A 15,285-nucleotide genomic window follows, 5' to 3' on the forward strand; every position below is an offset into this window, starting at 1 on the left:
TCTGGGGGTCGGAGCCTCTGCTTCACGCGCCTCTCATCCTTCTCCTAGGACCAGCCTGCATGTACCTGTCTCGTGGTGACAGCGGCAGTACAAGAGCTACTAAGCCCCAACTTCAAAGCACTTTTCCAAGACTGTGTATCACTCCTGCTAATGTCCTCTTAGCCAAAGCCAGTCAGACGGCCAAAGCCATGGCAGGGGGAAGGCACTGAAAGGTTACAGGCCCAAGGGTATGGCAGACGGGGGGGAGGGGGTGGGTGGTCAGCTTGCAACTTACCCACACATATGTTAAGCTGTGATATGGTCACACAGGGGAATACTATACAGCAGTGAAAATGGATGAACGGCTGCTAGTCAAAAACATAACACCGAGCAGAAGTCAGACACTAAGGAACTCACAGGTGTAACGTCACCTGTATGAGGCTCAAACAGGCACAACTAATGATGGTGTTACAAGTAGGACAGGGGGTTACCTTTCAGGGGCAATGACAGGAGCGGGTATGAGGAGGGCCACTGGGTGTTTGTAATATTCTGCTCCTTTACCTAGATCGTGGCTACACGGATGTCTTCACATAGTGAAAATTCTTGTAGGACACGTGATCTGTGCATTTTATATATTTGTCATGCTTCACCTAGAAAGTTGATCTGAAAAAAATTGAGCTTGCCAGGGAGAATGTCACGGCTAGGGCGGATGAAAAATGAGAAGACATTTAAAACGTGAATGCCTTAAAGTTTATGATCCTCATCATGGTACCCAGAATGGCAGCAAGACAGCTCTCAGAGGCGAAGAAAGGAGGGGGCTTCCCACAGCGAGTAGGTGTCATCCTGCCCACCTACAGTCTTAAAAAAAAAATGCTTACTGACTAATTATAGACTCAGATGAAACCAGGGAGGATCTGAATGTTGCAGTGGCATCTACACTCTGAGAGAACTGCATTAATTAGCAGAGAGACTAAAAATTCTGAAACAGGCCTGGTTTCTAACCTAGGCTCCACCCACTTCCTAAACGTATAACCCCAGGAGAATCACCCCCCACCCCAAGCCTCACTTCCTTCATCTTGGCTTGTAAGGATAACAACAGCATCTCCCTCACAGAGTTGTCTGGTGATTACATGAGCAGCTGCATGTACACTGCTTTAGTTTAGTAATTGCCCACAGTAAATTCTCAAATGTGAGCTCTTGTCATTATCCATCCATCCACTCATCCATCCACCCATCTATCCATCCATCCACCTACCCACCCACTCACCCATCCATCCACTTGTCCATCCGTCCATCCATCCATCCACCCACCCACTCACCCATCCATCCATCCACTTGTCCATCCGTCCATCCATCCATCCACCCACCCACTCACCCATCCATCCATCCACTTGTCCATCCATCCGTCCACCCATCCATCTTGTCCATCCATCCGTCCAACCATCCATCTTGTCCATCCATCCACCCATCCACCCACTCGCCCATCCATCCATCCACTTGTCCATCCGACCATCCATCCATCCACTTGTCCATCCATCCATCCATCCACCCACTCACCCATCCATCCACTTGTCCATCCGTCCATCCATCCGTCCATCCACTCGTCCATCTATTCATCATCCAACCGTCTCTTCCTCCCTCTACCCCTCCATCTACTGAAATTTACAAAGAAGTGTGATATTTGGAGTTTATAAACTTGTATCTGAGGCCTAATTCTAGTTATTTCTCCCTGTGTGATTTTGGACAAATAGTTCAAAGTCTCAAAATTTTTTATTCATTCTTCTGTAAACTGGGGCTGAGCTTATGTTTACATGATAAAGCCACTGTAAGAATTAAATGATTCACTAAACTCCCATCAGGCCATACCTACTGATTGGAGCGATGAGGTTTATATGAAAAAGGGAAAGACACACCACAGAATGAAAATATAAAAGGCCCATAAACCCTCTCATGCGTCAGACTCATATTTTCTACTTCCTACTGGACACCAAGCCTTGGATGTGCCCAGAGAACTCAGATCAACAGATCTAAAACTAAGTTCATTATAGCTCCTCTTATGGGTTGAGCTGTGTCCCCCCGGACCCCGTCAAATTTATATGTTTAAATCCCAACCTCCAGCACCTGAGAATGTGACCCTATTTGGAGAGAGGGTCCCTACAGAGATAATCAAGTAAAAATGAGAGGATTAAGGGAGGCCCCAATGCAATATGACTGTTGTCCTGATAAAAGGGAGAAATTTGGAGAGAGACATGCACAAGCCTGGGGAGGGGAGTGGGGCACAGGGGGCCTGGACCAGATCCTCCCTTTCAGCCTCAGGAGGAAGCAACACCGCTGACACCTGAACTTGGACTCTGGCCACCAGACTGGGAGACGCTAAGTTCCCGCTGTTTCAGCTGCCGGCTGTGGTACCTGTCACAGCAGCTGTGGTGAACGAGCCCACCTCCCCACGCCCCCTCCTCTGGAGTTTCCTACCCCGGTCAACGGTACCCACCCCACCTGGCTGCTCAGGCCGAACGTCTGGACAGCAGGCTTTTCCCTCCGTTCCCTGGTCCTCCCTTTGCCAGGTCACCAAGTTTGGTGTGCTTCCCCCCCACCGTCCCGTGAACGTTTCTAGGACCCACTCACTCACTGTCTCCAGCTGCATCCGTGACCCTGGTCCAGGCGTCCTGGACATCACCTCCCAGCCATTCCAACCTATCCTCTACCCCCCACACAGAGCGAATCTCCTAGAATCCAGATTCGAGATCACTTCCCAGCTTAAAACGATTCAAGGGCCTTGCTCTGGGGCCAGGCCTCTCCTGATGTCCTTGTGAGGACGCTCCCGGCCTAGCCCCCCGCTCAGCCCCCCGCAGCAGCCCAGCCCCACTGGTCACGCCCCAACCCCGCCGTCCTGCAGGCTTGCACATGCGGTTCCCTCTGCTGCCGCCCTGTCCCGGGTCCGACCTTGCTCGTCTCGGCCTTCGGGTGGGGAGCCTCCTGCCCGTCACGTCGGGGCACCGGCCACGCCGTGTCACCGCTGCAGTGACCTGTCGTCCCCCTCCTGAAGGTCCTCTGCTGCTGTCTGCTCAGCATCTCCGGGCCCCGCCCGTCACGTCCCCAGCGTTAGTTAATATGACTGAGAGACTTCCAGAACCTGAGAGACGGGCAGGACTAGACGAGGTAGAGAGGAGGAGGGATGCTTTCCGAGTTGGCCAAAGCCCGGAGGCGGGACGCACGGGCCCCCTGGGCGGCCCGGAGCGCGTGGCGCATTGGGAGGTGTTTATAGGACTAAACGCCACGCGCTGTATCTGGGCATCGCTTGTTCTTGGGGAGAAGGACTCGAGGAGATTAGCTCAGAGGCTGAAGAAGAGTTTCCTGGACGTGGGCGCTGGGCACAACGGAGCAGGGGGCCCGGGGAGGGACGTGGGTCACGAGCGGCCTCCCGGCCGAGCTTCGCCCTCGGGGATAGAGAGGAAGGGGCCGACGGGGGACTCCGCGGAGGAAGGGCAGTGGAGCCAGCGTCCGGCCGGGTGACGGAGGCGTGGGGGAGGCAGGCGAGGAGTGAGCCGGTCTCTGAAACGGTGACGGTGACACATGGCAGGTGGCCCCCGAGGGTGGCCTGTGGGCACAATGACAATGGTCTTGTGACGGGTGATGGGAAAGGATGACAGACACTAACTTTACAAACAGGAGCGAGAACTGAGACCACGAGGCGAGACCTGCTGAAGGCATTTCCTTTATTATAACACGTCTTATCAGCGCACATGATACTAACAGCAAATACGTTTTCCACCCTTGGTTCAAATATCGTGTAATGGTCCAGAGTATAAATATATGTATATACAAAATTTTACAAAGACAATAAAAAAAAGGTTTCTGACCAATGAAGTCATGAGTTTAGAAAGCAAAAGTAAAGATTAAATACTGAAAATTAAGATAAAACCCACCAAACTAATACTTTAAGAAGATCTTCAAAGAGGATCCTCGTCCGCACACCTACTCTTTGTAAAACTTCGTATCAAAGTGCCACTTGGTAGAGCATCAGCTATGACAAAATACATACGGAACCTCAGAAGGAATACAAGCTCAAATGCCAAAAATAAAAGAAAAAAGAAAACAAAAGCACATTTGTTACACTGCACCATTTTAAAGCACCTGAAAACACACGGTTCATTAACACCGTAAATAAATACTGGTCACTGTGTCAGAACAAGCTCTGCCTAATGAGAAAATCATCACACTCAGCCCTGGCACCAACAGCTGGCTCCCAGCAGCCGTGCCAAGCACGCAGTGTGTCTGCGAGTGGAAAGGGCAGAGGGAAAGACCTGGTTAGTTAAAATAATTCTTCTCCAAGAAATGCTTGACATCACCCAAGCAAGGTCACTGTGTATCTCTTCAATTTACATACATTTCTGCCGTCAAAAATGTCAGACTATTTCCTTAATGGAAAATGCCTGAAGTACAATATCATCTCTATTACCTGACTGTAGATAAAGGGTTGTTTAAGCTGTGAGATACAGTGAGGATCTTTAATCTTCATCAAATCACATACAAACCCTCATTGCTCGTTTATCAAACAAGGATTATCAAGAAAAGACCCAGCCTCTGGTCTCCCAACCTCATCCAACCGTCAAGTGTGCTTCTGGCAGTATTTAATTGGTTGTAAGTGATACTCGCACAGCCCCTAATATGACTGCCAACAGATAACGAAGTAAACTAGTACGCCAGCAAGCCACATGGTTAATATAAACTCTACTATACTTAGGAAGCTACTTATAATTTGGAAAGAAACAGGAAACTGTGTCCTGAACACACTACTCAAGACAGCAGCCAGTTAATCCTTCAAGAAAAGAGCTTTAGATTTACCAGTGCAAGTTAAGCTGCTCTGGTTAGACTTGTTTTAGCAGTTTCACCATAAAACTCATCGTTGCTATTTGCAGGGAAGCGTAGATACAGGCACAAAAGTTTCCACTCACAGGAAAATAACTTATAATCACCACAATCACCACAAAAATCCTTTACCAACAGGCTAGTGAGCCAACCAGAGACTGCACATCAGCGTCAAAGATGAACACTTAAAATTCAAGGCAATGGAAAATCAGAGGAAGGGGCTGCTCACTTGGCTTTGAACTCCTAATTCCATCCTATTGCCACAAAGTTCCAACATGGTAAATACCTGTTTTAAACTGTCTGGGAAACCTCTGGGTGCACACGCAGGCATCTGAAATCAGGATCCACTGCGTTTATATGTCCACACCCAACAGGAGGCCACCCACAGACTAGATGTCTGTGAAGTGGTCACTCTGCTCTCCAGCGGTGGGAGACCCCCGACCGGTGCCCTCCTGGATGGGCAGTGCGCCCTGCTCTGAGCCCCCCGGGGCCGGGCCCGGGAGCTCATACACCCGCTTGGGTACACCTCGGGTCTTCCGGGGGCCGGGCCTGTCTGCCTCAGGCTGCTCTCGTCCTGCTGCTCTAGGATCCCGATCACACGCTTCCCAGGGTCCCAACAAACCAGGTCTTTCTTCAAATTCAAAACCCAAGAGGAGTGAGGTAGCTCGAGATTCCAGCTCCCTGTGGCGGGCTCGGTCGCCGTGGAGACCCCTGGCCGAGCTGCAGAGACTCTGGACACAGTCCTGGAGGAGTGCTACGTGGCCACGGTGCCCTGTGCAAGGAGAAGGGAAAGGCGGTCACCCTCGGCGTTCCCCACCAGGTGGTGAGCGTCGTGATGGACTCGAGACGCCCTTTAAGCCAAAGTGACCCCTCAAGGCAATTTCAAACCACTTAAGATTATTCAGTTTATCTGTTAAATAAGCAACCTGCCTCTTCGGATCTAGTCATTGAGGCAGAGGAACTTACAGATGCTAAGTGGGAATTCAACCCCGCAAGTTCCTACAGGTAATTAATGTCAGTGAAGGAGCGTTGAGCAGGCCCCAGTGAATGAACCAGACTAGAAACGAGACGATGTCTAAGATTCCTCAAACTGTCAAATTCTGATTAACCATAAATTCCATTTGCAGTATATACCTCTCAGCGCAGAAATAATAATTTGAATAGTTTGCTCTAAGCAATGTTTTAACTTCAAGAATTCTGGGGCACAATTAAGCATCTTCTTCAAATCTTGGTATCCAGAATTTTCTTCTTGTACTTGAGTTCTGAAGCTTTTCTGTGTAAATAAAGTTCATAGTTTAAAAAATACACAATAGGCTACATGGCAGTAAGGCTGATTCAAAATGATTTTAATTGCCAGAATTTTATCTTCAAGAAAGACAATGAGTTTAATTTCCTCACCAGTGCTTCGCTTCTACTGATACAAGCAAGACTACAATACAATATTAACAATTACTGTTTTCAAAAGAAATAAAATTTTGAAAATAATTTAAAATCAAAGTCCAATATCCTATTACATGAGAATGAAATAAAACAGCAGTACCTACCATTTATTATCCAACATCATAAAAGATAAATTTATTTAATTTTTAAGAGTTCAACTTTATATCTCTCATTTATTTTATTTAAACAAATATTTTCAAGCCACAGAAATTTCTCTCCTTTGTAACACATTGATTATATACTCAACTTACAATATTTTTCTATTTACCTGTGACATGAGAATAAAATAATTTATCTAATTTGCCTGTATTTTAAAATCTTTGAGCATATTGATTATTAAACACAATTTTTTAGCCTATGCTGACTATTCAAGCAGAAGCTGACAGTTATTAAACCAGCAGCAGGAAGAAACAGATAAAATACATGACTACTACTCAATTTCTGCACACTATTTTATCCATCGCTAAACCTAGTAAGCTAGGACGCCAAGAGGAAGAAGCTTCAGAACTACTGTACCTGCTTCTACTAAACGTGCACAGAGGAGTCACTGGCTAAAGACAGAAACTGAAATAAACACATCCACGCTGGAACCAAATGAAGTACACTAAACAAAATTAAACCTAAAAACAGTTTAATGCTTTTCTTACTGTTTTCCACTCAGCAAAGAGGTTTTCAAGGGATTCAATCAATCCTATGGCATTAGCTTTCATCTGTTTGGTAACCTATAGAGAAAGTTAAAATACTTTGTTATACAAATACCTATTTAGAAGGATAAAAACCCTGGAACTCCATGGGATCCGCCAGGGAAAAGAGTTCTCGTCTAGGAGTCATGAGACTGGAGTGTCTAAATCATGTAAGTGGAATTTCTTTCTAAAGAAATCACACACAGATTCTACATTAAATATGGATACCCTCTGACGTTTGCTATAGAAGCGGCATTTGCCTACTTAAATATTTATAGAAAAGAAATTTCCAAGACTTCCTTTGGAAGGGGGTGAGATAACTAATGTGTCCAGAAAAAAATTACACTCTCAGAACTTTATATGCATTCACCGGTCTCACTGAGATAAACTGACATACGACACTGTATTAGTTCCAGGTGTACAGCATGATTCAATACCTGTACGTGCTGTAAAACGATCACCGCAAGTCTAGTTAATATCTGTCGCCTCACAGTTACACGATTTTGTTTCTTGAGAACTTTCAGGATCTATTCTCTCAGCAGCATTCAAACATAAACCACGGTACTGTCAACCACCACCGTGCACGTCACACCGCCAGGACTCGTTTATCTTACAGCTGCAAGTCTGCACCTCCTGTCCCCCCCACACGGCCCACTCTCCCCACCCCCGCTCCACCCACCTCTGTTTCAGTGAGCTCGGGTTTTCTAGATTCTACACACACACGAGCTCACACAGTGTGTATCTTTGTCTGAGCCAGTTCACTTTCACGTGCTTCACCACTTGATGCTCAGTTGATTCTCCACCACGGCCCCGTGCTGCAGACGCACCTGTCCTCACTTTACAACATGGACCCAGACCCCGAGGCCTAGGTCAGAACCCGGGTGGGACCCCTCTCCCTCCCCCTCCCCCCCTTCCCCCCATTCTAAGCTGTTGCTTGTGCTGCTTGGTTCTCTCCCGGAGGCGCTTCCCACAGCATTTCTGCCACGCGAGCTGCTGAAGCATGTAACTGGCTTTTCCCACAGAGCCCTTCCCTGGGTCTAACTCAAATTTCCTCTCCATGGTAAACAAAAAAGAACACCTAAATTCTGTTTTTTTCCCCCTTGACTCCAGCTTGAAAATACAACTCCAATGCCTTATGTCTGAGCCTATTTTGTACTTCTTCAAATATTTTGTTCTCCTTCTGTGGGTTCTTATGAGTTTAACTTTTAAGGATACGATAACCTAAACCCCGGCCGTGAGCACACAGCTGTGGCCTTCTGCAGAGAGGAGAGGAGAGGCTGGTGAGAGCAGAGGTCCACGTGGACATGCAGATCCCATCAACTCCGTGACGAGGGGCCTGACCCTTTAGCCGCTTATTTCCTCAAAACAAGACCAGCGCCCCCATCGACAGACGAATGGATACAGAAGATGTGGCACATATAGACAATGGAGTATTACTCAGCCACAAAAAGGAATGAAACTGGGTCATTTGTAGAGATGTGGATGGACCTAGAGACTGTCATACAGAGTGAAGTCAGTCAGAAAGAGAAAAACAAATATCGTATATTAACGCATATATGTGGAACCTAGAAAAATGGTACGGATGAACCGGTTTGCAGGGCAGAAATTGAGACACAGACGTAGAGAACAAACGTATGGACACCAAGGGGGGAAAACTGCGGGGGTGGGGGCGGGGATGGTGGTGGTGGGATGAATTGGGCAATGGAGATTGACATGTAGACACTGATGTGTATAAAATGGATGACTAATAAGAATGTGCTGTATACAAAAATAAAATACAATTTAAAACCAAGTATTCATTAGAAACAAGACCAGCGCCGACACCTGCACCTGCCTCAGCACCCGCTAAACACACCCACACGCTCTACCCCACCTGCCGCTCAGTAACCGACCCTGCGCCCTTCTGCGCCCCTTGCCAGCGGAAACTCCACTTTGCAAACAGTGATAAGTAAAGCGTTGGTGATGAATGTCGCCCCACTGCTGCAGGGCACAGCCAGGCTCCGGCGTCAGCTGTTGCAGGCGGAGCGCCCTGCCTGCAGAGCCGCGTCAAGGAACCCAAGTCAGCCTCATGTCCCCTGGACACAATTAGACTCCCAGACCCTGGGTCAGTGACAATGTGAGCTCCTTTGGAATGTGTTTATTTTAAAAACAAAACAAGACACAAAGTGACATAGGAAAGTGCAAGCAGAGCGTCTACGGTTAGGATTTCCCGTACGCCGTTCTTAATCCCGTAGGCTGCTCAGAGCAGCTTTAGGAAGCGAGCGTGGCCCGTCCTCACCTTGTAAATGGTACAACCGAGGCTCAGGCGGCTGCTCAAGGCTACACGGGACCTGGGGAAGCAACTCAGCGTTCAGTGTCTCCCAGCTCTGAGCTGCCCTGGGCAGAGATAAAGCCCCATCATCTGACGGAAGGACGGGGAGCCCCTCTGGCTCACACGAGAAGCTTCCCCTCAGCTAAGGGAGCTAGAAATACACCAATGCCAAGGTTTCCCTAAGAGGAAAAAAGAACTCTCACTTTCCCCGCCTTCCTGTAAACAACCACCCAGAGGCGTGGGAGCCGACAGTCCTCCACACAACTGCCTTTCCCAGATCACCAACACGTACGTAAATCTTCACCCACGCGGGGGACCTCAGGAGCCCGAGCGCCCCGGGGAGCTCCTTCAGATGTGGTTCTAACAACAGGTGTTACAATAAGACTCTAGAACAGACCAACCTGAAATCCACTGTCACCAGGTTTGAACTTCTACCTTCCGAATCCCCGACTCACTAACACAAACACTCGACAGAGAAGACTGGTGCGTGATCGGTGACTTCCACGTGGCAGGCGGACTTTGGGAGTCAAGCAGGTAGAACGTAAGACCCCGACTCAGGGAGACTAGGCGCCCCGGCTCAGTGAAGCCACGGGACCGGCAGTAACCACCGCCCTCTGCAAGGTGGTGACTGAGGGTCGCCTCTACTCTGTGTACACACCTGGTCCAGTACCTGCTACCAGGAGTTATTTAATAAGTAAACGGCTCACAACCTGTGCCACGGGTGTCATCACACATGACAGGTGAAGAAACAGGGTCAGAACACTGAGTGGCTCGGTAAACAACTGCTGGAAGGTGACGGAGCCGGGTCACACACGCAGGTCCTCCAGTGGCAAGATCCAGCCTGTCCCCACAGCCCCCCTGTGAGCCAGCACTGGCTTTGTGCTGTCACATGAATTAGCTGGAGGAGGTAGGGGCAGGCCTGTCCCAGGAGGCCACCCACATCTCCCTTGGTCCTATATCTTGACACGAGACAACTGATGTGACTCCCCTTGTTCAAGACAGTGGATCGATAAATGGTAGTTTCCATTCTCAAGAGGAAGAGCAGAGTCCTGAACAAAGACGAGGAAGAAAAAGAGAAGTGGAAAGTGGCCAGTAGGGGTCGCTGACACACTCCGTCCGCTCAGTTTATCCCCAGGCAGCCGTGGCACGACCGGCAAAGCACGAACCACAAAAGGGGCTGCAGTGACTCAGGTGTAACGTGGGAAATGTCACCATGAGTGATGATGTCAACAGCCTTTTCAGTAAAAAACAATCCAACACAAGCTAAAATACATAAGTTTATAAAAACCTCAATCACTGACTGAGTTAAACTGTTTTTAAAAACCAACTTTACATACTGGCTGGTACTACACAGGACATTCCCTTGTCCGTCTTACCTCATCTTGGGGACTCTGACTTCGGAGTTCACGCTCAAGTTCTTTTGCTTTTTCTAGTCCAGAATCTAGGAGACTCTCCATTCCCAGGCCAACACCATCACAAATAGCACCCATGAAATCATCCTAGAAAAAGGTTTTAAGCGTTAACTGGCAAATTCAAGTTCTATATTCTTTTTAAATTACCAAATAATTAAGTTATATTTTCTGCTTATTTTAGGGCTGTAATACATTCCAAGTTGATTAATTCAACAAAAGCTAGAATAAGAACTAACGGTGCATAAGGAAAAAGAATTAGCCAGTCTGTAACTTTGTATCCCACATATTATGTTAAAGAATGCTCATCCTCTTAGACAGGACACCGTGTTGCTAGAACGTTTTAATACAATATTATGTTTTCAGTAGCATGAATAATTAAAGCAAGCAAATACACATTTTCTAGAACTAACATGCAAACGTAATTACACTCTTCACACGTTGGCTGGCTGAGCACCCACCCTCCGGAGCAGACGGCTACCACCAAGCCAAAGATCCGGAAGGCACGGTGAGGATCCCCAAATCATCAGGCACATTCAACCACCTAGACTGTAACAGCTTTCAATCTCCTGTTAAACCAGTAACGTATGTGTTGCTGTGAAAAACAAACACTTATCCTGCTTCGTGACACCACTACCAGAAGCCTCTACTGTTCCCTGAGATGAAGTCTTCCGCCACGAACGCTGCCGAGTTACCTGGAGGCCGGCAGCCCCGCAGTCGCGGCTCTCCAGGGAGCGCAGCTGGTCCCCGCTCAGAGCTGCTAACTGCCCCGTGTACTTGATGGCTTGGTGTACAATTTGGATCACCTGCTTTTGAGCCTCTTTCACCATTGATGAAATATCTGAAGAGCACCCCTGTAAGATAAAAATGGACCCGGGTATCGGATACATGAGATTACCAGGGGAGGTAAGAACAAGAAGACCAAGGTGAAGAAAACGGACTCTGCATTCATCGATACAGTGACCGCGCTTCATCAAAGTCTGATCGGAACCAGACGACGTGCGATCCCGTAGCTTCTGACGGTGACGACTCGACTAGGATGCAGGCTGCCCTCAGAGAGCTTCTGCGCTAACAGGAGACGGAAGGGGGGCAGGCGGCAGCCAGACGTGAGACAGCACTGAGCGCCCCCTGTGCCGGGCCGTCTGGCGGATGGGTAACCAGGACGCTTCCTATTATGGGGGGCGGGGAGGGGAAGGGGAAAAGGAGGGAAGACCTGAGACGCTGCAGATGAAAGGCTCCGCCACGCCCCCCAGAGGAGCGGGGAGGGCGGCTCAGGCACCCCTCCCGGGTCTGCCTCCTGGAGTATGCTGCCTGCATCACTGCAAGGTAAGGGTGCTCAAGCTACACTTAAGCAGAGCCTGGTTCCCAAATCCAGTTTTGCCGGCTGAACTTCAGCGTCTCCTGAGCTCAGCTGATCTCCCTCCCGGTCACCCGTCCTCTCCGTCCTGATTCCTTATGGAAAGCACTTCTCACAGGGCAGCTGGCCACGGCCCTAAGTTACACCCGTCCTCTCCGTCCTGATTCCTTATGGAAAGCACTTCTCACAGGGCAACTGGCCACGGCCCTAAGTTACGGTCAAAGTGCTCTTCCTCGAGACGGAAGAGACGGGAGAGCGCTCCACCCCAGGTCCTCTGCGGTCCTTTCTTGTAACACCAGCCAACTAACTGGCCGTCACAGCAGCCTCGCCAGGTTGGTACTGCTGCTTCACTTTCTAGGTGGGCAACAGGAGACTCACAAAGTCTGTGCAAGGGTACACGCACACCTAATCCAGCCCCGGTTCACACACCGGACTTCCAAACGCCCGCGGCGGGTTGGGTTGGGTTTTCCCTATCCTGCACCGCCTCCAGGATCTGAGGCTGACCGAGTCACCCAGCCCTCCCGCGACCACGCGGCTGGAGCCCAGGCGACCGGGGGTGACCCTACGGCCCGCGCTCTCAGGGCCTGCGCTGTCTGAGCCCTCCTGCCTCTGCCCTCCGTCCCCACCAGTCTGCGGCCTACCCTCCTTGTGATGGTCACTCTGTTTCCTCGTGACCTATATCCAAAGTGACCCTTCGTCCAATGTCAGTTTATAATTAACTCAATAACAAGGACCCAACCGAGCATCAGTCACACAACGAGCCCTCGTGAGAAAGGACACCACATTCCGTCCACCTGCCGAGAGCTCACTGCCCACACCGACACGGTGCATTAAACGGCACAACGGGTAACGTACGGGGTTAGTATCAGAGGAGCTAATAGGAGGAATGTGTGGCCAGGTCTCGGGGAGCCCCACAGAGACTGCCTAGGGGAGAATAATGGACAATGGAAACCACAGGTCCAGTTTCAACACTGGACCCGTAAGTTCAGTCAGTCAACAAAGAGAGCCTCCCAGGAGGCATCTGATGCAACTAAGCATCCACTAGGGCAGGAGGACCGGAAAGTCTTGGGAGGCCCTACAGGATCTGTCCAAGTATCTAGAACATTTTGCCACAAAGCCTGTCCCTCTGGGTTTCTGCCTTGGCCCCTCGTACGTGCGGAGCCTCTCGGAGGAGGTCCGGGCATCAGCAGATACGGGGTCTCTCCAGCACCAGCCCCCATGTCCTCCTCCTCCAGTCCTCCCTAGTCACATGGCTACCAGAATAAAATGCACTTCCCAGGGACACCTGCAGCTACGTGTGGTCATGTGATGAGGTTCCGGGCAAAGATACATAAATAGAACTGTCACGTGGCGATTTCCAGAAACCTCCTTAAAAGAAGGCCCCTTCTTCCATCCCGTGCACTGACCTTCCCTGGAGCTCTGGACGCGGTAGACACAGAGCCTGGGGCCACGCTCGGGGCCCAGCCGAGAGCTGCACGGAAGGAACCAGGGTCCCGAGGCAGCCGCCAAGCCCGCCTCCAGATTTTATGAGAGAAAGGAAGCTTTCACCTTACCTCTTCCTACAGCCAAGCCTCATCTTATCTGACTTAAGGTAAACAGGGAAACAAGGTTACTTTCCTTGCCCCTGTGCCAGCAGGCCTGTGACTAACTCACCCCACGCTGAAGCCCCACCCGTAACCAGAGCGAGACCCCGGCCCTCTTCCCGGCAGCCCCTGCGGAGGGCAGTACGGCCCAGGGGGTGGTGGGCAGGAGCGTAGGCTGGGTCCACGGCGACGCAGGCCCAAGTCTACGACCTACTGGCTGTGCACAGTGGACGCAGCCTCCCTGGCCCCCACTTCCTCACTGATACAAGGGTGACGCCACCAGCGCCCGCGTCCGGGGCTGCGGTGAGGACTGAAGGAGGTAACATTTGCAGTGCCCGGCGCGCCGAAGCCCTGCGAGGTCTCGGCGCCATCCTTCAGTCATCCAGCATCCACAGTCTTGGGACTTCAATACAGACAGCGCTTCTGAAAATCCCAAGGGTCGAATTCTGGGCAAGATGCGAATAGGAGAGAGTCGATAAACACCTGCTGAACACATGGGTTCTCCTAGCGGTAACCCGAGATCCCTTTACCTGCAGAAACAACTGTAAGCAGCCTCCCAGCTTCCTCACTTCCTGTCTCAGCTCGGCCGGCGAAGCCCCCGCGCCGGCCCTGCGGGGGACGCCGCTCAGCCAGGGTCCCGTCAGCACCACGAGCCGCTCGAAGGCGCTCGCCACCTGCACAGCAAGCGACTGGTTTGCTCGATCAGAGAACACTTCGAAAGAAGAAGAAAAGCGATGAGAAGAAGTGACCCCCAAGCACAAGAGCTCACGTCTGATCTGCATGAAGACGCTGTAACGTCGGACACCGCATGACACAGGTGACAAAGCCATGCACAACGGAGCAGGGAACCGCGGTTATTGTGAGCGGGCGGGCAGGGGCTGCTTACCGTTACTCTGACTGTCTTCGTCCTGCTCTTCGTGAGCTCTGGACACGGCAAGCACCCCGTCGTGGATTTTAAGGAAATTACTAATCAAGTTGTCCGCGACAGTGTTTTCTTCATCATCACTCTGTCCAAGAAGCTCTAATGACGAGCCAATCAATTCCTTGCAAACTCCGGGAAGAAAGGATTCTGCTGCATCTGAGTACACGGGGCTTGATTTCCTCACTAAGCCTGTGTCGACAGAAAACAGCCACCTCAAGCCTCGTGTCCAGGGACAATACTTGCAAACAAACCCATCAGTGCAGGCGGCTACAGAACGCTGGTCACACATTCCAAGTAGGCTATTCCTATTTCAAGACACCCTTACTTCCATACACCAAGCGGAAAACACAATTCCACAGAAGAATCAATCAACCTCTCAACAGCATCCATCCATAGCTTAGCAGCTACAGACACAGATTACAGGGAATCCAAATATCCCACATAACCATCGGCTTAACCTCCTTCTTTATTTACTTTTTGGTAACACCTAGGGAACTGTGAATTGGTGAAAACAATGGCAGTTGCATAAAATAATATAAACACATTAAATGTAAGTAAAATAAGCTTAATTAATTTATAAGCTGGAAAAGCAGGCAGTAATAGAGCAAACGACATTAGAAGGAAGATCTCTCGGCAGCTCTTCCTGTCGCAGCCCCTGCTCTAGGTATCCTGCCACCAAAAGAGGTGAAAGCCAAACAGCTGTCTACAGTTATCTATCACATCTTGGGGAGA

General features: G+C 49.9%; 1 protein-coding gene across 6 annotated transcripts in view; it reads right to left on the bottom strand.

Moving 5' to 3' along the window:
• Positions 1-3,678: 3,678 nt before the first annotated feature.
• KIF14 (kinesin family member 14) overlaps positions 3,679-15,285 on the bottom strand; it is a 51,766-nt gene continuing 40,159 nt past the window's right edge. For all 6 annotated transcript variants that reach the window (XM_082615497.1, XM_082615500.1, XM_082615495.1 and 3 more), the window contains 7 exons: positions 14,518-14,742; positions 14,162-14,343; positions 11,387-11,545; positions 10,659-10,781; positions 6,936-7,010; positions 5,983-6,121; positions 3,679-5,620 (listed from right to left, as the gene is read on the bottom strand). In XM_082615497.1, the coding sequence (XP_082471623.1) occupies positions 5,238-5,620; positions 5,983-6,121; positions 6,936-7,010; positions 10,659-10,781; positions 11,387-11,545; positions 14,162-14,343; positions 14,518-14,742 (1,286 nt within the window). In that variant the 3' untranslated portion in view covers positions 3,679-5,237. The remainder of the gene's footprint in view (positions 5,621-5,982; positions 6,122-6,935; positions 7,011-10,658; positions 10,782-11,386; positions 11,546-14,161; positions 14,344-14,517; positions 14,743-15,285) is intronic.

The sequence above is a fragment of the Mesoplodon mirus genome, assembly GCF_964341445.2.
Source record: "Mesoplodon mirus genome assembly, chromosome: 3".
Classification (NCBI taxonomy): Eukaryota; Metazoa; Chordata; class Mammalia; order Artiodactyla; family Ziphiidae; genus Mesoplodon; species Mesoplodon mirus.